Below are 27,430 nucleotides of genomic sequence, written 5' to 3'. Positions count from 1 at the left end.
TTATTATAATCTGCTTCCTGCAGTAGATTACTTCTATGTACATATTAACTTGTTTACTTTTAGGTGGATTTGACATTACACTATACTTTTATTGTTACATCAATGCTGCTGACAATACCTATCCTTAATTACCCCCAAAATAAGGTGGCTAAAAATTCTATTACATTAGTAGGTCTGAAACTGGTCAGATGCAGAGCAGACGGAAAGACATCAGTGAACCAGATAAGCTTTTACAATTACTATTACTGAGACTGATTTTCAAAATATTTGTTTTTTTTTACTTAATGTCTCAAGGAGATTTGAACTCATTACAGCCCAAAATTCTGGCTGCTAGTCCACCAATCACAAAGCTACTATATCCCATGTACGCACAACATGCCCAAATCACTTTGCCCTACATCACTTATTTCCACTAAAAATACTGTTATACTTTGCAAGGTATCTAAGATTACCAGGGCATTCCAGGAATGATAAAGGGCGTCAGCCCAAAACTTCAACTGTTCATTTCCCTCCATAGATGCTGCCTGATTTGAGTTCCTCCAGTATTGTGTGTGTATTACCTACAAAGGGCACTTACCTAAGGTAGTGCTGGCCTCCAAGGATGGAGAATGGTAGAATGAAAGTTGACCTTCTAGCCATGTATAAAATCACAAGGAGCATAGATAGGGTGAACGTGCACAGTCCTTTTGCCAGGGTTAAGGAATCAAGAAAGAGGACTTGTGTTTAAGATGAGAAGGATAATTTTCTTAACCCAGAGGATGCTCCGTATAGGGAATGAGGTGCCAGAGGAAGTTGTTGAGGAAGGTATGTTAACATTAAAAAGGTACTTGAGCAGGTACATGAACAGGAAGTGTTTGTAGGGATATAGGCCAAATGGGACTAGCTTAGATGGGAATCTTGGTCAGTACAGATCAGTTGGGCCAAAGGGCCTGTTTCTATGCTGTATGACTATGTTCACTCTCCAGTAAAGTAAATGACTAAGAAAGATCATTGAGGCTTTCCAGTTAGCAAATGTGGATGAGGGACTACCTGAAAAAAAAAGGCAGGGGGCAGAAAGCAGTATTTGTCCTCATCTGAGATCCAGGCTCAGGAACCATGATTGAAAAGAACAAACACTAATTTATCAGGCATCTAACATTTTAGTACACAGTTCAAGATAATGATATTTTTAACCTGCACAACAATAGGCATCACGGAACACAAGGTTAATTTTGTTCCTTTGTATAAAATCTTCAGTGCTTTGTTCGAATTTCTGAAGAGGACACGGTCGCACCCACAAAGCACACATCTTGTTAAACATTATCATATCAGTGGACTATTACAGTGAATTCACTGGTAATTTTACAAGGAATCCAGTTCAAGTACCTTTTCAAGGCAACTGCAGGAGACAACCAGTCTAGCCCTTCTTGGATCAGCCAAACCTCAATATAAAATCCTCACCTAACTTGCCCTTCCAATGCACCAACTTTGTTTAGAGTCTTCTTTCAGTTAGTCCTGACGAAGGGTCTCGGCCTGAAACATCGACTGCACCTCTTCCTATAGATGCTGCTTGGCCTGTTGCGTTCACCAGCAACTTTGATGTATGTTGTTTAGAGTCAGCAGTTTTAAAATTAGGAACAGCTTACATTTTAATCAAGTAGCAACTGTATACCAATCCTTCCACAGAAGATTGTAGGTTGCTGCAGCTAACTCTAAAACAAACACACTCAGTAGCAAGCTCTTATCAGCAGCAAGTTCTGAGCTGCTTTTGGAGTATTTTTTAAATTCACTCGCCCAGGTTTTGGTAATTTGGTGGCTAATCTGCTGAACTAACAATAGAATTGCTTGGTCACCCAGAGGAAAGATCATTGTAACACAACTATGATCAAGGTCAACCACAAAAGAAGAGCTCTCAGGAAAAGAATTAATGAGTCACTGTATCTGCACAGGGCACCCAAACAGGTTTTACCAAATTAAATGCTGTTCTGAGACTGAAATTTATTTGGAGATAAATTCTACTAAATCACTAAACACCAAGCATGAGAATTTCAAATGCTGCCTGATCTCCTGGTGTACTCAGCAATTTTTGTATTTATCTCTAATATCCAGCAGCAGTAGTTTCTCTTCATCACATCTCCTCCAGTAATATGGATTGTAGTTCGATCGTAATCACTTCTACAGGGTCAACCCCAAAGTGTTATTGTCCTTTTTAAACATAATTGTTTATAACCACAAGACCCTGCTAAACATTAAGAACTGTAGATCTACCTCATCAGCGAGTTGCTCATTGGTGGAGAAACTGAAGGAGCTGGACTTAGTGCAGATTATGTTACTGCCTGCATCTGAGAGGCAGAAGAGGAGCTGGTGAGAAGGCAGTGCTCAGTGTAACAGTGAGCAATCGTCTTAGTCGCTGTTCTTGTGATGGCAAGACCCTGTTGGACATTGTTAATGTGGATGCAGCAAGTCCGATTTACTGATTTATTGGCGGACAGAGGTTGGGCTACATGCCTCAGTCAAAGCAACGACTAGGCCTTGAGCCGCAGTGTCGCCTGTTTACAGCCACCCAGGCGAGAGGCATCGGAGGTGGTGTAGTGCGGAGCACAAGCTGGAGTCAGTGCTGCCCCCACTGTTCGCTCAGTAGAAGACTAACTGTATTGTGTTCACCTGCAGACTGCCACAACATTCATGGACTCGGGGTGTTGGACAATTTTTTTGTGTGTGACTGTACTTTAATGATACCTTTTAGTACTTGCTATCTTTATGTACACTGTATGTGCCTTGCGCTTTGTGTGACTGTTGCTACTGTGTTTTGTACCTTGACCCCCAAGTAATGCTGTTTCATTTGGCTGTATTCATGTATGGTTGAACGACAATTAAACTTGAATACTTGCTTCATCCAGACATGTGTACTATGAGCCCGAGAACCTGAAGACCTAAGATTATTGCAATGATCAGTAGAGGGCAGGATAAAGAAACCTCTGATCTGCAACCCTAAGCGGAACACATACTACATCACCACAGAGCCATCCTCAGTGCTGAGATGAAGCCTGATATAGCGCTGGTAGATGATGTCACAGTAGTTTAGTGGTTAGCACAATGCTTCACAGTTCCAGCGACCCAGGTTCAATTCCCTCAGCTGCCTGTAAGGAGTTAGTATGTCTTCCCTGTGACTGTGTGAGTTTCCTCTGGGTGCTCCAGTTTCCTCCCACAGTCCCATAATTAGCTAGGATTAAATCAGGGCAGGGGGAGAGGGGTAACTGGGCGGCATGGCTGCAAGGGCCAGAAGGGCAGATTCCAGGCCGCAAGACAATAAAGTAAAAATAAATATATTCTATTGAGAGATATGGTGTGGAAAAAGACAGAACTTTTCATTTAAAATGGGACAAGATGGGTAGAAAGAGTAAAAGAGACAAAAACAACTGGTGAAATTTTACCTTTCATTTTACACCTGTAAGGGATTCATCATCTAAAACTAACTGATTCAGGATCTAATACTTTACAGAGGAGCTGGGCTTAATATTTTCTGGAATAAGCATTCCGTTCTGGTATGAAAAGTAGGAAGTGGAAAGATGATAATCAGATGAACACAATCACCAGCCACAGAATTTTAATCTAAAAAGGTTTGAGATTCCATTCTTCAATCCACACTTAAGGTGCTCAGGGTGGGGGAGAAGAGTGGAGGTTGTGTGGTGGGATAAGTCGTGAGGAAGGAGGAGAAAAAATAAGCCCTCTAGGATGCTAGTCACCAAAATAGTGGCTAGGTGTTTGAGGTTGTCTTAACCTTTTTATAGGTTCAACATTTAAACATTTGCACAGCTTGAATGTGACAAAGGCAATGGAATAAGTACATTCCTGAATATGAGTCAAGCATCCCATTCAACAACAGGATAGGACATGTGGCCTTCATATCTCAGTATGGTATTTGAGAAGCACAAGTTATTTGGAAGCTGAAGGAAAACAGTCATTCATGTTCTCTGATCTCAGCAATCTGGACAGGTGGAAATTGCCATTCTAGAATACATGTCTAGAATAAAAAAAGGGATTCAAAAACATTGGAATGTTGGTGAGAACCAACAAAATGTTGAGAAAGATGTGGTTTAATAATACTGGTATTAAGCAATGAGAATGTAAGAGGCAAAAAGAACGTTATGTGGACATATCAGTAGATGGTTTACTTAAAACATCACTACCATACAAGAAAACTTCCTGGAACTCAGCTGAGGAAATAAAGCTTAGGTCCCAGGATGTGTCAATTTGTATGGAGTGTTACACAGTTCTAGTTTCCCAAGGTACTGTGTTCACACTAGTTTTACAGGGAAGATACCAAAGGGAGTGTTAATTTAGTAAATAATCAACAAACTGAATTTTAAAAGACAGTAGAAAATACAAAGTATGTTGGGGATGGTCAGGGAGTGCATAGTGTGTGGGCAAGTACTCAAGATTCTGACAGCAAAAGACAAGTCAAATTCTTGCACTTTATGCAATCTCAAATACTAAGAGGGATATATACAGGTTTAATGTTTAAATTTATAAAGGGGGTGGTGAACACATAAAGCAGACAATATGACGAGGCTGTGAAATGGAATAGAGATTATTCTGAACTACAGGCAATGAACAAGGCTGAACTAAATATTGAGAACAAATGTGGAAAACAAAATGAACATGGCTATAAATGGTAAATATTTTGATAATAGATTGCAGTGGCCTGTTCTGGTATACAAAATGAAATACATCAGACGTTTCACTCTTTAACCACACACAGTTAAACAAGGCAGATGCATCGAGGTATTCATGTCAATTTTTTTTTGAGTAGTGATTGGAAAGCACTGGGTCACTGCAAAGATATTTATCAATGTACAAGTTAAAGTCATAACAGTCCAACTTCACCGTATTATTGGTTTATAGACAATGCAGATTTTAGCAGAAAGAAGCCATGCTTTCATTACATGGCACAGAGAGGCTTCCATTCTAATATCAATCTCTACAATATATTGATCGAAATATAACCAAATAGGTCATGTGTTAACTACACAGCGGAAAACACTAAATTTTACAAATTTTGCTATTTAACAGAACAACCTTGAAAAAATAGGGAGGGTGGAAAAAGAGGAGAGCGGTCGTGATAGGGGACTCAATAGTTCGAGGTACAGATAGGAGGTTATGTGGTCGTGACAGAGAATCCAGGATGGTGTGTTGCCTCCCAGGTGCCAGGGTCAAGGATGTCTCTGATCGATTGCATGACATTCTGAAGTGGGAGGGTGATCAGCCAGATGTTATGGTGCACATCGGTACCAATGACATAGCAAGGAAGAGTGAGAAGGTCCTGGAGAGTGAGTATAGAGAGCTTGGTAGGAAGTTGAAAAGCAGGACCTCGAGGGTGGTAATCTCAGGATTGCTACCTGTGCTAGGTGCCAGTGAGGGTAGGAATAGGTTGCTCTGGAGGATGAACAAATGGCTGAGGAACTGGTGTAGGGGGCAGGGTTTCAGATTTCAGGATAATTGGGACCTCTTCTGGGGCAGGTGGGACCTGTACAAGAGAGACAGGTTACATTTGAACTACAGGGGGACCAATATCCTTTCAGGGAGGTTTGTTAGTGCTATTGGGGAGGCTTTAAACTAGATTTGCAGGGGGATGGGAACCAGAGTGCCAGAGCTGACAGTGTGGCTGGGGTGAAAATAAATGATGTTAAAAGTTCAAGCAAATCCGCTAATAGAAAGGTTGTGAGTGGTGGTAAAAATCTTCTGAGGTGTATATATTTCAATGCTAGGAGTATTGCGGGGAAGGCGGATGAGTTGAGGGCGTGGATTGACACGTGGAATTATGACCTTATAGCAATTAGTGAAACTTGGCCACAGGAGGGGCAGGACTGGCAGCTTAACATTCCAGGGTTCCGATGTTTCAGATATGATCGAGGCAGAGGAATGAAAGGTGGGGGAGTAGCATTGCTTGTTAGGGATAATATTACAGCAGTGCTCAGGCAGGACAGATTAGAGGGCTTGTCTACTGAGTCCTCATGGATGGAGCTGAGAAACAGGAAAGGTATGGCCACATTAGTGGGATTGTATTACAGACCACCCAATAGTCAACGAGAATTGGAAGAGCAAATCTGCAGAGAGATAGCAGGCAACTGCAGGAAACATAAAGTTGTGGTGGTAGGGGATTTTAATTTTCCATATATTGATTGGGACTCCCACACTGTTAGGGGTCTAGATGGTTTAGAGTTTGTAAAATGTGTTCAGGAAAGTTTTCTAAATCAATATGTAGAGGGACCAACTAGAGGGGATGCAATATTGGATCTCCTGTTAGGAAACGAGTTAGGACAAGTGACAGAAGTCTGTGTAGGGGAGCACTTTGGTTCCAGTGATCATAACACCATTAGTTTCAATTTGATCATGGACAAGGATAGATCTGGTCCTAGGGTTGAGGTTCTTAACTGGAAGGAGGCCAAATTTGAAGAAATGAGAAAGGATCTAAAAAGCGTGGATTGGGACAGGTTGTTCTCTGGCAAGGATGTAATCGGTAGGTGGGAAGCCTTCAAAGGAGAAATTTTGAGAGTGCAGAATTTGTATGTTCCTGTCAGGATTAAAGGCAAAGTGAATAGGAATAAGGAACCTTGGTTCTCAAGGGATATTGCAACTCTGATAAAGAAGAGGAGGGAGTTGTATGACATGTATAGGAAACGGAGTAAATAAGGTGCTTGAGTATAAGAAGTGCAAGAAAATACTTAATGAAATCAGGAGGGCTAAAAGAAGACATGAGGTTGCCTTGGCAGTCAAAGTGAAGGATAATCCAAAGAGCTTTTACAGGTATATTAAGAGCAAAAGGATTGTAAGGGATAAAATTGGTCCTCTTGAAGATCAGAGTGGTCGGCTATGTGCGGAACCAAAGGTAATGGGGGAGATCTTAAATAGGTTTTTTGCGTCTGTATTTACTAAGGAAACTGGCATGAAGTCTATGGAATTAAGGGAAACAAGTAGTGAGATCATGGAAACTGCACAGATCGAAAAGGAAGAGGTCCTTGCTGTCTTGAGGAAAATTAAAGTGGATAAATCCCCGGGACCTGACAGGGTGTTCCCTCGGATCTTGAAGGAGACTAGTGTTGAAATTGCAGGGGCCCTGGCAGAAATATTTAAAATGTCGCTGTCTACAGGTGAGGTGCTGGAGGATTGGAGAGTGGCTCATGTTGTTCCATTGTTTAAAAAAGGATCGAAAAGTAATCCGGGAAATTATAGGCCAGTAAATTTAACGTCGGTAGTAGGTAAGTTATTGGAGGGAGTACTAAGAGACAGAATCTACAAGCATTTGGACAGACAGGGACTTATTAGGGAGAGTCAACATGGCTTTGTAAGTGGTAGGTCATGTTTGACCAACCTATTGGAGTTTTTTGAGGAGGTTACCAGGAAAGTGGATGAAGGGAAGACAGTGGATATTGTCTACATGGACTTCAGTAAGGCCTTTGACAAGGTCCCACATGGGAGGTTAGTTAGGAAAATTCAGTCGCTAGGTATACATGGAGAGGTGGTAAACTGGATTAGACATTGGTTCAATGGAAGAAGCCAAAGAGTGGTAGTAGAGAATTGCTTCTCCGAGTGGAGGCCTGTGACTAGTGGTGTGCCACAGGGATCAGTGCTGGGTCCATTGTTATTTGTCATCTATATCAATGATCTGGATGATAATGTGGTAAATTGGATCAGCAATTTTGCTGATGATACAAAGATTGGAGGTGTAGTGGACAGTGAGGAAGGTTTTCAAAGCTTGCAGAGGGATTTGGACCAACTGGAAAAATGGGCTGAAAAATGGCATATGGAGTTTAGTACAGACAAGTGTGAGGTATTGCACGTTGGAAGGACAAACCAACGTAGAACATACAGGGTTAATGGTAAGGCACTGAGGAGTGCAGTAGAACAGAGGGTTCTGGGAATACAGATACAAAATTCCTTAAAAGTGGCGTCACAGGTAGATAGGGTTGTAAAGAGAGCTTTTGGTACATTGGCCTTTATAAATCAAAGTATTGAGTATAAGAGTTGGATTGTTATGGTGAGGTTGTATAAGGCATTGGTGAGGCCAAATTTGGAGTAATGTGTTCAGTTTTGGTCTCCAAATTACACGAAGAATATTAATAAGGTTGAAACCGTGCAGAGAAGGTTTACAAGGATGTTGCCGGGACTTGAGAAACTGAGTTACAGAGAGAGGTTGAATAGGTTAGGACTTCATTCCCTGGAGCGTAGAAGAATGAGGGGAGATTTGATGGAGGTATATAAAATTATGATGGGTATAGATAGAGTGAATGCAAGCAGGCTTTTTCCACTGAGGCAAGGGGAGAAAAAAACCAGAGGACATGGGTTAAGGGTGAGGGGGGAAAAGTTTAAAGGGAACATTGGGGGGGGCTTCTTCACACAGAGAGTGGTGGGAGTGTGGAATGAGCTGCCAGACGAGGTGGTAAATGCGGGTTCTTTTTTAACATTTAAGAATAAATTGGACAGATACATGGATGGGAGGTGTATGGAGGGATATGGTCCGTGTGCAGGTCAGTGGGACCAGGCAGAAAATGGTTCGGCACAGCGAAGAAGGGCCAAGAGGCCTGTTTCTGTGCTGTAGTTTTTATGGTTTCTATGGTTTCTAAATATGCCAGTCTTCTAAATTATTAACAAAAATTACCTCTGATAAGAGAGTGTCTTTGTCACACTCTCACGCATGTAGTCAACCAGCTGTTTCTGCGTCCTTCCACTGTGGAGGAAAACAAGAGATTAACCCCACTCAATTTGCTAAAAGAAACCATCTCCAGCACCATTACAGCTCACCACAAAAGTGATTCAAAGTAATTTGTCAAGGAGGATCAGACTGCAACTGCATAGGTCACGACGATAAACGATAAAGGTCATTGTCTCGCACGCTGGTGCTTAAAAGGGAATGAAGTATTTGGTTATTAGTGAAGACCATGTCTACACAAGGATTTAATGATTTATTTTCAAAGACCAATCAGCTTGGGCATGGTGAGAGTGCCAAGAAAAAAAAAAATGAAGTTGTGATTGTGTTGCAGACTACATTAGAAGCAATTTTTTCAACATAAAGGAAATGACAGCAGTCAACCACAAGGGAATGCAGTTTACTATAGTGTTCAAACATAGGATTTTTGAAAAATAATTTCAGTAGAATAGTACAGCTACATTTTGTCTTCATCACAATATCAAATACAAAGTGATGCACTTAATACTAAACTTAAGATTGCCAAGATGCATTTCTTCATCAATATAATCACTATAATGATCAAAATTAGTGCCATTAAGGGTTTTCCTGCCTAGCAGAGAACAGACGAGGATTCAGTTTGATGTCTTAGCTACAAGATGCAACATTATATCCTCGTGTTGCTGGACTGAGACTTGAACCCACTTTTCACGTAGAGGATTTAGACACCGCTCCCTTATCACCCCCATACCCACCCCAGACACTCTCAACTATCGTGCTGGAGAATGTACAGTCTCTGGGAAATAAAATTAAACACCTCAGAGTAAGATTGCAGAACCAGAGGGACATCAGGGACTGCTGTGTACTTTGCTTCATAGAAACGTGGTTAACATCTGCCATTTCAGATGCAATGCTGCAACCCCATGGCTTGACCATTCTCTGCAAAGACAGGACAACACAGTCTTTTAAAGGTGGAGGAAGTGGAGTATGCTTCATGATTAACTCAGCATGGTACAGAAGAATGGTGGATCTGTCTCAAGCCTGCTTAAACAACCTGGAACATTTAGGGGTCAAATATCATGCAATTTATCTGCCAAGTCAGTTTTCTGTCACCATCCTGGTACATTCCACCTCAGGCCAACATCAGACAAGCACTGGAGGAGTAGACACCATGATTAGCAGTCACGATGCGGTGCACCAAGTGCCTTTCCTATCACTGCTGGGAATTTCAACTAGGTCACCTCGAAGGAGTTTCTACCAGCAACATGTCACCCATGGAACCTGAACAGCCAACACATTTGGCCACTGTTATACCACAGTCAAGAATGCTTACCGCACTGTCCCATACCTACACTTTGTAAAGTTCAATTACCTAGCTGTACTTCTACTCCCAGAGTATAGGCAGAGATTAAAAACTGCAGCATCAGCGGTGAGGACCAAGAAATATGGTCAAGGATTCATTTCCCATTCAGAATATGATGGCAGAGGAAAAGGAGCCGTTCCTAAAACATTGAGATTCGTCTTCAAAGCTGAATGAATTTACCACAACTGTCACCAACTTCATCAAGACCTGTGCGGATGAGTGTGTGCCTTTGAGACCATACCAGACGTACCCAAACTAAAAGCCCAAGATGAATCTCTGCTGAGGGCAAGATCTGGAGCATTTAAGGCCGATGATCCAGAAATATACAAGTAGTCCAGGTACGACCTATGGAAGGCTATTTTAAGAGCCAAAAAAACAATTCTGATTGAGGTTAGTGATAAAAAATCAGATGCACGTCAGCTCTGGCAAGGGTTGCAGGTTATTACTTCCTGCAAGGTGAAGACTAACATCATGAATGGCTGTGATGTTTCATGCCCAGATGAGCTCAACACCTTTTATGCACTTTGAGAGGGAGAATACACATATGTGAGTCCCTGCACCATCTAGTGACCCTGTGAGCTCTGTCTCAAAAGCCAATGTCAGAACACCTTTCAAGAGAGCGAACCCCAGCAAGGAAAAATGCCCTGATAGGGCTCTGAAAACCTGTGCCAACTAAATGGTGGGTGTGTGCAAGGACATATTCAATCTCTCACTGCTGCAGTCAGAGGTTCCCACCTGACAATCATACCAGTGCCCAAGAAGAGCAGGGTGAGCTGCCTCAAAGTCCATCACCTAATGGCACTCACATCTAGTGTGATGAAGTACTTTGGAAGGTTGGTCTTGGCCAGAATCAACTCCTGCCTCAGGAAGGAGCTGGACCCACTGCAATTTGCCTATCACCACAATAATCCTTAGCAGATGCAAGCTCACTAGTTCTCTACTCTACTTTGGCTCACTAGGACAATAATATTTCAGGCTACTGTTAATAGATTAAAGCTCAGCATTCAACACAATCATACTCTCAATTCTAATCAACAAGCTCCAAATCCTGGACCTCTGTACCTCCCTCTGCAACTAAAGCCTTGACTTCCTCACAGGGACCTAACACAGTCTGGGCAGACTGGAAATATCATCTCCTCATCGCTGACAATCAACACAGGTGCTCCTCAAGGATACATACTTAGCCCTGCTCTACTCTCCCTACACCCACAACTGTGTGGCTAAGTGCAGCTCAGATGCCATCTATTAATTTGCCGACGACACAACTATTTTTGGCACAATTTCAGAGGGTGAGGAGGAGTAATACAGGAATGAGATAGATCAGCTGGTTGAATGGTGATGCAACCAGAACCTTGCTCTCAACATCAGTAAGACCAAGGAACTGATTGTGGACTTCTGGAAGGGGAAGTCAAGGGAAAACACACCAGTCCTAATTGAGGGATCAGCAGTGGAACAGGTCAGCAGTTCAGTTTCTGGATGTCAGCACGTCTGAAGATCTATCATATTGATGTTATTACGACGAAGGCACAACAGCAGCTATATTTCATCAGCAGTTTGAGGAAACTTGTATTTCACAAAAGGCACATGCAAATTTCTACAAATGTACCATGGGGAGTATTCTACCTGGTTGCATCACTGTCTGATATGGAGGGCCCATTGGAAAAAGTCGCAGAAAGTTGTAAACACAGCCAACTCCATCGTGGGCACGAGCCTCTTCAGCATCAAGGACATCTTCAAAAGGCAATGTCTCAAAAAGGCGGCATCCATCATCAAGGCCCTCCATCACCAGGACATACCCTCATCTTGTTGCTACTATCAAGAAGCCTGAAGTCACACACCCAATGTTTCAGGAACCGCTCCTTCCCTTCTGCCATCATATTCCGAATGGGCAATCAATCCTTGAACACTACTTCACTGTTTTTCCACTTCCTTTCTGCACTACTTATTTAATTATTATTATTTTTTTTAAATATACTTGTTATTGTTGTTTATAGTTTGTTATATATTGCACTATACTGCTGCAAAGCAACAAATTCCACAATGTACTGTATGCCAGTGGTCCCCAACCTCCGGGCAGCAGACTGATACATTGCTGCAAAGCATGCAGGGGTACAGCGGTAGCCGGGACGCACCCAGCACATCTTTAAGAAAAAAGCAGAAATAAACAAGCTCATTAATTAGGTGCTGCCCGGCACGTAAACGTCGGCCCAGATCAGAGGCGATTGCCGATTGCATCACTTCTGATCTGGGCCGACATTTACATGCCCGGCAGCACCTAGTTAATTAACTTGTTTATTTCTGCTTTTTTCTTAAAGATGTGCTGGGTGCGTCCCGGCTACCGCTGCACCGCTGCATTCTTCACGGCAATGTATCAGTCCACGGCCCGGAGGTTGGGGACCACTGCTGTATGCAGTGATACTAAACGATATTGATTCTAAATTATTCTGTATATTACATGCATTCAGATACAACACCTTCAGTTCTCTATTCATCACCCTTTTCAATTTTGCTCCTAAATTACACTTCAACTCATCCCACTGATGAAGCACAGGCAGATGATAGGGCAAAATTGCATCAGTCTCACTACACACTAAATCTACTTGTATACTAACTGCCCCATCCTCAGTCCGACCAACTCCAGTTCTCATCCCCTGAAAAGTGACTTAAAACCCTCCCCAACAGCTCTAGCAAATCTGCCAGCAAAGATACTGCTCCCCCTTGGGTTCAGGAGTAAACCGTTCTTTTTGTACAGGTCGTCACTTCTCCAGAAGAGATCTCAATGATCCAGTAAACTGAAACCTGCCTCCTGCACCAATTCCTCAACCCTGCATTCATCTGTCAAATTATCCTATTTTACCCTCACTGGCTGCAATCCAGAGATTACAACCCTAAAGGTCCTGTTTTTCAACTTTCTACTTAACTCCCTATATTCTTTCTTCAGGACCTCCTCCCTTTTCCTGCCTAAATTGATTAGGATCTTTGAAGTAACAATTCTCCTGCTGCATTTCAAATTATTTTAAAACTCATATCATTAGGCCCTATAAAACTCTGGTTGCAGTAACTTCATTAGCAGGGGAGCAATCTAGTTTACATAGAGACATGAAGTCTAAACAGAGCAAATGGCAAAAATTGTGAGCATGTATTTTAATGCAAAATATTAATATTTTACATTTTTCATGGTGCTGCTCACATTAAGATATAGTGTTGCAGAAAAGCTACTTCTGACCAACAATTTATTGTAAAGTATGATTTTCTGTAATATTTTCTAACTGTTACAAAAGTTGAGAACAAGGTCATTCAAAGGTTAATTGGTATTCAACAGAAATTCAATTGCTGAGTCCCTTGGGAATGTCACAGGGTTGCAGATGTTGTGGCTCCAGTATTTACTATTCAAGACAACATGTGGTAAGTGATTGCTTCTCATTAGTCTCAGCGTGAAAGACAGGACTGCTTGGAATATTATATATCATCAGCGGTCTCAATTATCTACTCATTTAATTCACTTGTAGATAAATTCCAAATATTGGTAATTTTTGCAAAATCAATATTAAAACATAACTACTGTAAACAAATACAAATATTATTTTAAAATATAGCTACCAACTACCTGTATCTAAAGGAGGATCCCCGGGTGAATAAAATTGCCTTGGCCTTTGGCTTGGGTTGGTCCAGGAGTCTGAAGAAAGTATGATATTCAACGCAGTTCTTCCAGAAAATCTTACACAGATCACGGTCAGGCAGAAGAAATTCCAATGTATCTTGGTAGGAATCCTGTAATCAGAGCAGAACCAAGTCATTTGTTTCAAAAGTTCCCCAAAAACTGCTGTTTGGATACTCTACAGAATAAAAATCAAGGTATTTAAAAGGGACAAGGAAGCTCCAAACTGAATAAAGTACTGGGGAACTGGAAGCTTCGGAGAGTAATTTTCCGATGTGAGGCTGGAAATAGTGGCAAAGGTCACAGAGACTTAGATACAAGGAGGCTAATTTGACGAGTAACGGGTCAGTTATATGTATGACAACATATGTTTGGAAGTCATGAAAACAAAGCGTTCCACTGTATCTGAATATATGTGTCAAAAATAAGCCAATTACTAATTCAGATTATAGTTAAATTGCATCCAAATTCCTATAAATAAGCATGGAGTCCACCAGGTAATCCATTTTATTGATGTCAATTGAGCTATAAATGAATTCTGGCTTAAACACCAAAAAGAACTGAGTTCTTTTACAACCAGCAAAAGAAAGAAAAGCAGACACAAACAAGAGACAACACACATCAAAGTTGCTGGTGAACACAGCAGGCCAGGCAGCATCTCTAGGAAGAGAGACAGTCGACATTTCAGGCCGAGACCCTTCGTCAGGACTACCAGACACAATGTATTTCACCTGAAAAGTCAGCATTGCTCTGGATCATCAGTGCTGCACTCATGGCATTGTGACTCTCGGGGGCAGCTGCTACTACTGAAGACAAGAGGGGCACAAGTTTAGTGGAAGGGCCAGAAGGAAGGAGGGAGCAACTGGATGTTTTGAAAGAATGTGAAATGTAAGGATTGTGCAAGATTGTATTAAAATATGTCAAGCTGCATATTCTTACATGCTGTGAAACAGCTGCTCCACCAGCAGTCTGCCTTTGAACTGTGGCATGTGAATACTGTTATTTAACTTCAACTTGAGAATGTTTGCATATTTTAGGGGGTTGACATTCACAAGAGCTTGGCATTCCTCATGACTTGCAGCATCTTTGGCTAAATTCTCAAATTCCTCTGCACAGCTATTTTATTTTAGAAACCATCTTTCTGTTAAAGCTTTCATTCACTTCTTTCAAAGCACACTATTGACAGTAATTTCACATCTTATATCAGCAAAATTAAAATCAAACCGTACATGGACCTCTGGGTGGAGCTTGATGAGGAATCTTTTCCTCTTGAAACTAAGCTTTCGGATCTTCGCCCAATTAAATGTGTTTATTTTTGTATTACCCTGGAGATGAGAGAAGAGTGCAGGGAAAGAGTAAAAAGGCAAATTAACAATGTAATGAACTTAAACCCTTAAATCAATAAACCTATAACTGGATTTAATTGTGCAGCTTCCAGAAGCAGGCAATGAAAAAGCATTAACTAACGGCACACACTGAGTATCAAGCCACTGGCAAAATCAGCTAAAACTACCCTTCAAGGCAGCTTGCTGCATTCTAGATAGACTTGCGTAGGAGAGTTGCACCTTGAATACCACATTAGCATATGGCTGACTACAGATAATCCTTTCCCACCTCCGGCTCCTCCCTCTCCTGGGACCTCTGGTTCTATGTGATACCCCATCTCTACAAAATAGAAGTTAACCAGGTAACATTAAATTATTGGATGTGTTTGTTAATGTATTCATGAAAATGGAAGATCATGTCATTTAAAGAGAGAAGTCATAGATACAGAGTTACACAACATGGAAACAGACTTCAGCCTAACAAGTCAACAGCATCAAGTACCCAATTTTATACTGATCCTCTTTAACTAGTTTCATTCTCCTCACATTCCCATCAGCTCCCTGCCAGACTCAAGCTACATATTAATGGCAGTAGCTAACCAACCTGCAATTTTTTTGGATGTAGTTGGAAACTGGAGTACCCACAGAACATACAGACTTCCGGATAGCTTCAGGGATCAGGATTTGAACCTTTGCTGCCGGTGCAAACTCTACTAGGCAATGACTCTACTAGCTATGCCATCATAGAAGTATTTCTAATAGCAGTGTGCCAATGATCAGCATTAAATAAAAGTTTGGAGTGTCACAGGAAAGATGAGAGAATTAAAGAAAATATTAAAACAAGAACTGGATACCATTAATTTTAGAGAAAGCATAATGGATTACTTTACAAAGGTGTATCCAGTAATCTGACACAGATTTCTGCAACACATAAATAATAGTTACCTGAGCCTATACTTTGATGTCTAACTGCATGAATTACAAGGATCAGTATACTGAATTTTCTTAGTTTCAAGTTCATGTCTACCTGAAATACCAGCACCCCCATGTGGGCCACAGCCAGATTGATTTTCGTCCCTTCTTTGTCAGTGGCTGGATGAAACCGAATTCCATACATCTCGAGCTTCCGAGCTATCTCCAAAACCTGGAAATCTGACTCAGCCGGAGTCTGACCTCTGGAACACAAACCAGATAGGAGACAGTATAGACTTGTGCCACAAGTCTTCAAAACTCAAAGTACAAACACCACTACACACAACCCTGAGATTCTTTTTCTGCAGGCATACTTTGCACATCTCTAGAACAGTGACTGCAAACAGTAAACAAACTCTGCAAATGCAGATAATAAATAAATAGCAAAAAAATGAGCATGAAATAACAAGATAAGAGTCCTTAAATGCGTGTAGTTATCCCCTTTTGTTCAAGAGCGCAATGGTTAAGGGTACCTTCTATCTGATGGCAGCAGCGAGAAAAGAGCATGGCCCGGGTAGTGAGATCTTTGGATGATAGATGCTGCTTTCCTACAGCACCATTTCATGTAGATCTGTTCAATGGTTGGGAGGATACTAGGCTGAATCCACTACCTTTTGTAGGACTTTCCACTCAGTGTTCTCTTACCAGGCCGTAACACAGCCAGTAAGCACACTTTACACCACACATCTCTTCATCTGAAAATAGGAAAATTCAGTGCATCAACTATGCAGATACGAGGGCTATGGTTAGTAATCCAGACTCTACTAACCTAGCGATTTAGACATGAGCAGCTTTGTGCATAATAAATAAACTCGAATCGAAAACAATTCAGGAACACGAGGAAATCTGCAGATGCTGGAATTTCAAGCAACACACATAAAAGTTGCTGGTGAACATTACAGGCCAGGCAGCATCTCTAGGAAGAGGTACAGTCAACATTTTGGGCCGAGACCCTTCGTCAGGCCTGCTGCATTCACCAGCAACTTTTATGTGTGTAACTACTCAGGACTTTGCAGCACAGTAAATATAGGTTCAATCTCCAAGGCAGCTTTAAACTACAATATTAACTGAGTAATACAATTATCAGTCACTTTGACAATGCCTTTGGAAAGCCCTAAACACTCAACTATTCCTTGTTACTTACCATGAGTTCAGCTACTCTGAAACTTGAACCAAGGATATAGAGAAGGCAGGTCTCAATGTCAAGACAAATCACTAGTTTTCATCCTTCAAATCAGATTGATGTATGATAAAAGATCTTGTTTTGTTTTACCTGCCACGTTCTTGATTTCTGATCGACATACCAAATTAGAAGACTCCTGTAATTCAACTTTGCACCCAGTCACAAAGACATACTATTCACACTTCACTGCTACAATGACAAATGTTTTGGCAGCAGAGGGATTTCAAGCTCCATATTGTCTATCATTATAGTACAAGATGTGATCCAAAGACCAGCATCAATAAGCAAGAAATAACTCAAACAACCTACTGGAACGTCCATCTGTGACCTTCAATTTTGCTGTTCTAAGGCAGCATCCTGTCTTTGTAGCACTTGAGGGCGCTGTAAACCACACATCACATTTTAGAAAATTCATCAACACAAGTCCCACCTTCCATGGAAGAGAGTCCAATCATCCAAAAAGCTGAAGCCCTCCCTCCAGCAACATCTGTCAGCCACATGTTAAACTGTACTATCTTCCCATTTCTAGCTTCATTACTATGTAGCAACAGTGAGTTCACCATCCTGGAGGTCTTATCTTTTAACTCCTAACTCCCTCAACTCACTCTGCAGGGCTTCTTCACCTTTTTTGCCTGTGCCACTAGTGCCACCTCTGGCTGTTCACCCTACCATTTTAAGAATGGTACGGACTCTATCTGAGATTACCTTGATCCTCACACTGGGGAGGCAACATACCATACAGTAATCTCATTCTCTTGCACAAAAAACCTCCTGTCCCAAACCAATGAATCCCCTATCAATACTGACTGCTTCTTCTCCACTCTCCTCCCTTCCCTTCCGAGTCACAGAGCCAGGGACCTGAATGCTGTGCTTTTCTTCTACTAGGTCACTCCCCTCCAAAGTACTGAAAACTATATACCTGTTATTGAGGGAACAGCTACACACACTTGCAACTATCGCCCTTCCCTCTCCTGAAAGTCACCCAGTTACCTTTGTCCTGCACCTCAGATGTAACGACCTCCCCATATCTCAGGTTAATCAACCTTCAGCTGGATACACTTCTTGCAAGTGTAGTCATCAAGGACAATACAGGTATCTCCATCTGTCCACATCCTGCAAGAGGACCCACTCTAACCTTGTCCAGTCCAACACTGGACACTCCATTTAAAACAAAATTCTTTTTTATTGGTCCTTATCAATTGCCTAATAAACCAAATGATCCCAAGCCCACTGAAAGTCCTAACAGGCCCTACTCATATTTTTTTTTAATTTTGAGCTCACTCCTTTATGTTTGTCTAGCTTCTTCTTAAATTATGCTAGTTACCTCAGCAGCACCAAGCAGCTTCGTGCAAATTCAGTATTACAACTCCTTATGTCAGCTAGATTCATGAGTAGAAATACTTAATATTTATAACTTCATAATCCAAGCTTTGCTCTCAGATCTTCCTTTTCCTAGAGAAATGATCCTGGTTTATTCCATCTTTCCTCATAAGAATAACATTTCAGTTGTTGAATTCTGGTAAATATTTTCTCAAGTATCTCTCATCGTTTCCATAACATGGAGAACATGGAGAACATAATTTTTCACAATATTTCAAGTGTGGCAGATTGCAAATATGAATGGTTCTTCCACTTCAGTCCTTCCAAAAATAAAGTCTACAGCTTTTTGGCCTTATTAACACACACTACTACTTTTAGATGATCTACCTGTCTATAAACCAAATTCTTCGTCCTCTACTCAATTAAACATTTTTATTAGTGAAGTTAATTTGCCAATTTAATTACTAAAGTATTATTGCCTTTCTGCATTTGGTCTTTGTGCTAATTATGCCCTGCCAATATGGCATCTGTTTGTAAATTTTGGAGCTGCACTTGTGATTTCAGTGCCCAACTAGTCATAAATGGTGAATCCTAGGCCCACCATTCACCAGTTCAATGAACCATCTGAAATCCCTGCTCTGCTTTTTTAAATATTTAGACTTTAGTTTAATTTTCAGAAAAGCAAATACCCAGAGTTTGAGTCATTAGAAAGAATTTCAAAAATGAAACAAACTACAACAGTGTTTAGTTTGCAACTGCCATTTCATTACAAAGGTTAGCCTGGAGCTTGCGAAGTACATCCCCTATGACTTGGTATGAAATTGGCTTCAACTTAATGCTTCTTTCCCCGAATGTGTATAGATATTAGGAAATAAAACTACCCTAACCCTCTAGATCCACACTGAAGGCTTTTCATTTGCAAAAATTTTCATGGAGTAATTCAATACTAATAGGAGATACGTGATGTCATGCACATTATCCAACACACCATGGTTCACAGAAATATCAGAAGAACTCTTTGTATTATATCACCTGTTTCTAAATAGACAGCCCCAAGTAATTGGTAAAAGTAATACAGCAGAAATTAAGATACTATCACAGCTGAGCCACGCAATGCAGACATATCAGAGATCACCCTATAATAACGAGATAGATACTTTATTGACCCCAAGGGAGATTACTATAGCATTACAAGTGCACAGATATACAAATATTAGAAAAAAAAATAAAAAATAATTTACCTTAAGATGTACAAGATTTACATATCAGAAATTGCAAAATTACAAGATTTACACATTCACACTGATAAGATGATAGTGCAAGAATTACCATATTATATAGCAATGGGTTCACATCGTCCAGATAATAAATGATGGTATTACACAGGATGTCCACAATAGCAGTGTGTGGTAAACAGAGGTTAATAACAGTCTACCAGGAGGAGGTCATCACTTCCCCAGCTATAGGTTGACTCATTACAGAACCTAATGGCCAAGGGCAAGAAAGACCTCGTATAGTGCTCTTTGGAGCAGTGCAGTTATCATAGTCTATTACTGAAAGCGCTCCTCTGTTCAGCCAAGGTGGCACGCAGAGGGTAAGAAACATTGTCCAGAATTGCCAGGATTTTCCGTAGGGTCCTTTGTCCTACCTCAGCCTCCAATGTGTCCAGTTTGACTCCTACAACAGAGCCAGCCTTTCTAATCGGTTTATTGAGCCTGCTGGCATCATCCATGTTGATGCCATTGCCCTAGTGCACCACAGTACTGGCAACAAACAGACTGGTAGAACATGTGAAAGAGAGCCCTGCATACTCCAAGGAACCTCCGTCTCCTTAGGAAGTAGGGACAACTCTGGCCCTTCTTATACATAGCTTCTGTGTTGGTGCTCCAATCAAGTCTGTCGTCCAGGTGCATCCCCAGGTATTTGTAGGTCCTCACACATCCATGTCCTTACCATCAATAGTAACAGGAAGCAGGCTTTGTCTGCCTAAAGTACGTCACCATCTCCTTTGTCTTACTGATGTTGAGCTGCAGATGATTCAGCTTGCACCATTCGACAAAGTCCTCCACCAGGGCCCTGTACTCATCCTCCTGTCCTCCCTTCATACACCCAACTATTGCTGTGTCATCAGAGAATCAGTCTTGTATATAAAGTCCAAGGTATGCAGGGTAAACAGGAAGGGAGCCAGTACAGTCCCCTATGGGACCCCAGTGCTGCTTATAGCCATATCTGACACACAGCTCTGAAGTCGCGCAAATTATGGTCTGTCAATCAGGTAGTCCATTATCTAGGATACAATGGAAGTGCAAACCTACATTGAATATTCTTCCCCCAGAAATGAGGGCTGCAAGGTATCGAAGGCACTTGAGAAATCAAAAAAATATGATCCTCACCGTGCTGGCCTGCTTATCCAAATGGGAGTAGGCTTTGTTCAGCAGGTAGATGACAACATCATCAACTTCAATACGTTCCTGGTCGGCAAACTGCAGGGGATCAAGGCCTGATCTGACTAGGGGTCAAAGGTGAGCCAAGACCAACCACTTTAGGGTCTTCATGATGTGTGAGGTCAGGGCCATTGGACGGTAGTCATTCAAGACTTTTGGGTCGGCCATTCTTTCAGGTCAAGTCAGGTCGCTTTTTATTGTCATTTCGACCATAAACTGCTACGGTACACAGTAAAACTGAAACAATGTTCCTGAAGGACCATGATGCTACATGAAACAACACAAAACTACACTAGACTAAGTGAGACAACACAAGGCTACACTAGACTACAGACCTACACAGGACTACATAAAGTGCACAAAACAGTGCAGGGCAGTACAATAAACAATAAACAAGACAATAGGCACAGTAGAGGGCAAATTACAATATAATTAATGATGCATATGTCAGGCTAGTCACTGGGTATTAAGGAGTCTGATGGCGTGTATAGTGTATAGTGTAAATGTCTGTCATGGCGGGAAGAGAGACCCCGATTATCTTCTCAGCTGACCTCACTATCCACTGCAGGGTCTTGCAATTTGAGACAGTGCAATTTCCAAACCAGGCAGTGAAGCAGCTGCTCAGGATGCTCTCAGTACAACCTCTGTAGAATGTGGTGAGGATGGGGAGGTGGGAGATAGACTTTTCTCAGCCTTCGCAGAAACTAGAGACGCTGCCGTGCTTTCTTGGCTATGGAGCTGGTGTTGAGGGACCAGGTGAGATTCTCCGTCAGGTAAACACCAAGAAATTTAGTGCTCTTAACGATCTCAACAGAGGAGCCGTCAATGTTCAGCGGAGAGCGGGTACTGGGACCACACACATGATGTTTTCCACGGAGTCGGGACCCTTTACATAGTCATACTCTATTGATCCCGGGGGAAATTGGTTTTCGTTACAGTTGCACCATAAATAATAAATAGTAATAGAACCATAAATAGTTAAATAGTAATATGTAAATTATGCCAGTAAATTATGAAATAAGTCCAGGACCAGCCTATTGGCTCAGGGTGTCTGACCCTCCAAGGGAGGAGTTGTAAAGTTTGATGGCCACAGGCAGGAATGACTTCCTATGACAGTCTGTGCTGCATCTCGGTGGAATGAGTCTCTGGCTGAATGTACTCCTGTGCCTACCCAGTACATTATGTAGTGGATGGGAGACATTGTCCAAGATGGCATGCAACTTAGACAGCATCCTCTTTTCAGACACCACCGTCAGAGAGTCCAGTTCCATCCTCACAACATCACTGGCCTTACAAATGAGTTTGTTGATTCTGTTGGTGTCTGCTACCCTCAGCCTGCTGCCCCAGCACACAACAGCAAACATGATAGCACTGGCCACCACAGAGTCGTAGAACATCCTCAGCATCGTCCAGCAGTTGTTAAAGGACCTCAGTCTCCTCCGGAAATAGAGACAGCTCTGACCCTTCTTGTAGACAGCCTCAGTGTTCTTTGACCAGTCCAGTTTATTGTCAATTCGTATCCCCAGGTACTTGTAATCCTCCACCATGTCCACACTGACCCCCTGGATGGAAACAGGGGTCACCGGTACCTTAGCTCTCCTCAGGTCCACCACCAGCTCCTTAGTCTTTTTCACATTAAGCTGCAGGTAATTCTGCTCACACCATGTGACAAAGTTTCCTACCGTAGCCCTGTCCTCAGATTGAAAACGTGCTGGAGAACTCCACACAGCTGCTCAGTGCACTCTTTCAGAACATTGGGGTTGACACCATCTGATCCCATTGCTTTGCTGTGTCTGAATTTCCCCAGGGCCCTTCTCACTTGCTCAGTAGTGAAGGTGAGTCCATGATGACTGGGGAGTTGGTGGAAGATGGGTGCTGGAGGAGGTGAAGATCGAGATGATAGCAGTTGGTATGAGAAGGTGTAGATGGTAGATTCAGGGCAAGGAAGGAATGTAGACAGTGGTACCCTGTGTTGTTCACCCACATGTTGAATAGGACGGGGGAGGAGGGAAGAGGAAGGAGGAAGGCATTGGTGTTGAGGGAACATTGGGTGCCTCAGCACCTGGACTGTGTGCTGAGGGCAACTGTCAAACCTACTGAAGAATTGGTTTACTCATTAGCCCGTTCATGGCCGTCTCCTGAGGCCCTACAGCTAGGCTGATTGAAGCCAGAGATGTTCTTCACGCTCTCCACAACTCCCGTGTGTTACTCTGCCCAAGCTTGTTCTCCAGCTCTCTCCTGTATTCCTCTTTAGCCACTTTGATCTTCTCCTTCAGCTCCCTCTGCACGTGTCAATTCCTCTGTCTCCAGATTTAAAAGCTCTCTTTTTGTGTTTGAGAAGAGCCTTCAGATCACTGGTGACCCATGGTTTGCTGCTAGAAAAGCAACAAACAGTCCTTGATGGTATTACAGTGTCCACACAGGATCTGATGTAGCCAGTGATGCAATCAATAAGTCTGTTAATGTCCTCCCCATATGGTTCACAAAGCACATTCCAGTCAGTAACCTCAAAGCAACCCTTCAAAGCCTCAATGGCCTCTGGAGACCATTTCTTTACTATCTTGGTGGTAGCTAGCTGTTGCTGTACTTTGGGCTCATGCAAGGGCGTGAGGTGAACCAGGTTGTGACCTGATCTTCCAAGTGGGGGGAAAGCTGTGGAGTTGTATGCATCTTCAGCATTTTGCTTACATGAGATCCAGTGTTTTACCTTCTCTTGTACGACACTTGTCAAACTGACTGAAGGAGGGTAGGGTTGTCGAGAGAGAAAGATGGTTAAAGTTTCCCGATATTGCAGTGAACGCATTGGGGTGTTGAGTCTGGAGTCTCGCGATAGTAGTGTGCATGAAGTCACACACAGTATCGGGACTGCGTTGGGAAAGTGTAATGCGGACAACAAGCAATATGGAGCGTCTGAATCACGCAGTAGATAATAAGCACACAAACTCACAGTAAGCAGTCCAACGTCGTACCGCAGATTTGTTCTTTCACAGAAATGTGACTGGGATTACACCATCTATTGTTCACAAGCACAGCAAGCCCACCTCCCTTCCTCCTACTGCACTGTAGATTAACTCTGCCTGCTCGTATCGTTGTAAACCCATTCACAGTAGCGTTGGAATCTGGGATTTGTTCGTGTAGCCATGTCTCAGTGAAACACATAACCCTGCATTCCCGGTACTGGTTCTGTGTCCTCATGAGTACTGCTAGTTCCTCCATTTTTTTGCCAGTGATCTTGCATTCCTCACAATGATAGATAGGAGATATGGTTCACATCTCCGTCTCTTGCTGTGCCATTTTTTACACAATCTGCCGCCTCAGTATCTCCATCTCAGTTCATTAGGAATATCGCACTTCTGTTGGTCAAACAAAGGCTGCTCGCAGACTGCTATTAGCTGCTCCCTCGTCTATACAGTATTGCCTCCACTACTGCAGTCACAGCACTCGATGGAATAAAGTATCCGAGAGCCAGAAGGATCATGAAAATGCTCTTAAACAGAGTGATGTCCATTGTTACATCGCAGTGTTGCTAGCCAGTACAAAAACAAACGACAGAAATGCACTAAATAATGTCAGGACAAACAAACACACAGAGCTACTGTAACATGCTGCCACCGGAGCAAAATCGGGAATTAAATATTGTGAGATAGGCAGAGGCGAGGCTGGTTTGGGGGAATGAGTCATGCTGGGGCATCATGAGGCATGCAGAGGTGAGGCTGGTTCAGGAGATGAGCCATGCTGGGGGCATTGTGAGGTACCACATGTTCGAGCCAGGGTTGCAGACAGCGTTGGTGGTATCATTGCCAGAGATGGAGAGAGCGATTTGGAGAGGAGTCGATGCGGAGGACTATCACTGCCCATCCACCTAACCCAGATGCAAGGTTGGAACGCTCTGAACGCCGAGCCAGTTTGACGAGATTGAGAATGGCTTGAGGTTGACCAAGCACTTGGAGGACATTACACAAATTAACAGCGTACTGACGATGTCTCCTCGTATGGTGAGAAAACATTTGCATATAGATTGACAAGCTTGGAGGGCAACTCAACCCAACCATGAACCACCCAAGCCACACATTTTCAGAGTTATTTCCATTCTTTACTACCTAACATAGCCAGATTCTTAAAAATCACCATCTCATAAACACATAAAAATATCAAAAATCTGCAGTTGCTAGAAATAGAAAATAAAACCAAACAGCAGAGGCACTGTTTGTGGGGAGAAAGACATATCAATTCAGTCAACATTTCAGGTACACTATCCTTCATCAGGATGAGGAAAATAAGAAAATAAGTTGGTTATAAATTGCTGTGAGGGTGGGGGTGGGATGGAAAGATATATGAAAAGAATTTCTCTTCATAACTCAGGTCAACAAAGTACACTCACATGTTTTGTCGATGAAAGGCCATAATCTTTTCCTGAAGCATTTGCTGGTTTGGCAAGAGCGTGTGGTTCTTAAGGTAATCCAAATCCACAGCTTCATCACAATCGCCAATTTCAGCTAAAAAGAAAAAGAAGAATGTGATGCACTTTTGTGAGGTAGCAACCTAGATTGACAAAAATGCTACCCTAAAAACAAATACCTCATGAATATGCAAATCCTTGTTAGATTATGCAACAGATTCTCATGGATTTGAACGTTTGCAGGACAATGGCAAGTTACACACAACAAACCAAATTCAACAATTAAGTACACCAAAGGAGAGCAAAGCATGTGATAAATGAAACAAAACTGATCCAACATCTAGAATATTTTGTATCAAAGTAATTGAAGGACCCTGTATGAACAACTCACATTTACAACTATTCAGAATAGAATCCATAATACTTAGTTAGCAGCAATTCTGTAAACGGAAGTGGATATCCATAATAAAAACATATACAGTGAAAATCTTTACTGCCAAATGAAGCAGTGAATGATTTTTCACTACCCAAGAGCAGTGAGATGATGGTGCCAGCTAGACAACTGCAAGTACACATGGAGTTGGATAGCATGTTCTAAAACCCTCGCAGACCTGGTATATAGACCATAAGACAAAGGAGCAGAAGTAGGCCATTCGGCCCATCGAGTCTGCTCCGCCATTTTATCATGAGCTGATCCATTTTCTCCTATTTAGTCCCACTCCCCCGCCTTCTCACCATTACCTTTGATGCCCTGGCTACTCAGATACCTATCAATCTCTGCCTTAAATACACCCAATGACTTGGCCTCCACTGCTGCCCGTGGCAACAAATTCCATAGATTCACCACCCTCTGACTAAAAAAATTTCTTCGCATTTCTGTTCTGAATGGGCGCCCTTCAATCTTTAAGTCATGCCCTCACGTACTAGACTCTCCCATCATGGGAAACAACTTTGCCACATCCACTCTGTCCATGCCTTTGAACATTCAAAATGTTTCTATGAGGTCTCCCCTCATTCTTCTAAACTCCAAGGAATACAGTCCAAGAGCAGACAAACGTTCCTCATATGTTAACCCTCTCATTCCGGGAATCATTCTAGTGAATCTTCTCTGTACCCTCTCCAACGTCAGCACATCCTTTCTTAAATAAGGAGACCAAAACTGCCCACAATATACATCAGCATTTGAATAGTAAGTGGTTGAGATAGTTGGTATTAGTGTCGTTCTTATAATTTTCCTTCTGTAATTTGTAAATGCATACTAAATATTCAGTTACAATAACAGTAAATGTTGTATGTAGTTTAGCTGCTCTGAATATTTTTCTCATGATAAACATAATTGAATATTAATAAAACTTACTTAAGTTTATTGGTGAGACGTTTTTACATTGTGTTTACCCTTTTCAGCTTGTTCAGAAAGTCAGATACGCCAGCAAAAAGTCAAAAATGTTGAAATGATGGGAGAAGCAGCAAAGGTTTTCAAGAGCAGTGGAGTGAAAGATTTAGCGTGATTAAAATGGTGATAACATATTACACATTTTATGTTCCAAGTGTGCAGACTCCCTCAGTAATGTGCCATTATAAAGCTGTTCATAAAAGGCTTTGTGATAAAAGTGAGAACAAACTGAAACATATTTCTCAAGAAATCAGCAACGAAATAAATGGTCAAATATCTTGATGACATTTATTTCAGATAGTTCCAATTTCGTTGCTGCTAATTTTGAGATTTCAAAGATTATTGCTCAACATGGAAAAGAACGCAGTGATGGAGAATATGTTAAAGAATCAGAGTGTGTGCTCCTTTCCCTTTTGATGGCTTTCCAGAAAAAGCAAACAACATCCAGCTCATTAAGGATTTGTCAGTGAGCAGAAATTACAAATTACACTCACAGCAAAAGATAGATTAATGATGGGAACAAACATGGGAGAAAAACTAGATAGTAGCCCAAGTAAATTTCTTTCTATTTGCCTTGAAGAGCACTGATGTTACATCATCAGCTAGGCTAGCTATTATTTTGTACTGTGATGAAATATGCAAAGAACCGGTTAACTTGGTAATGTTAGCTGAACACAACAGGGGTTGAAATCTGTAAGGCAGTAGTAA

At 41.9% G+C, this 27,430-nt stretch overlaps 1 protein-coding gene across 2 annotated transcripts in view; it reads right to left on the bottom strand.

Annotated features, from left to right (window-relative positions):
* farp2 (FERM, RhoGEF and pleckstrin domain protein 2) overlaps positions 1-27,430 on the bottom strand; it is a 222,700-nt gene that overhangs the window by 134,642 nt on the left and 60,628 nt on the right. For both annotated transcript variants that reach the window (XM_063046243.1, XM_063046244.1), the window contains 5 exons: positions 25,312-25,426; positions 16,039-16,186; positions 14,916-15,011; positions 13,636-13,799; positions 8,639-8,707 (listed from right to left, as the gene is read on the bottom strand). In XM_063046243.1, coding sequence (XP_062902313.1) covers positions 8,639-8,707; positions 13,636-13,799; positions 14,916-15,011; positions 16,039-16,186; positions 25,312-25,426 — 592 coding nt within the window. The remainder of the gene's footprint in view (positions 1-8,638; positions 8,708-13,635; positions 13,800-14,915; positions 15,012-16,038; positions 16,187-25,311; positions 25,427-27,430) is intronic.

This window comes from Mobula hypostoma, chromosome 4 (assembly GCF_963921235.1).
Source record: "Mobula hypostoma chromosome 4, sMobHyp1.1, whole genome shotgun sequence".
Lineage (NCBI taxonomy): Eukaryota > Metazoa > Chordata > Chondrichthyes > Myliobatiformes > Myliobatidae > Mobula > Mobula hypostoma.
This window is presented reverse-complemented; position numbering and strand designations above follow the sequence as displayed.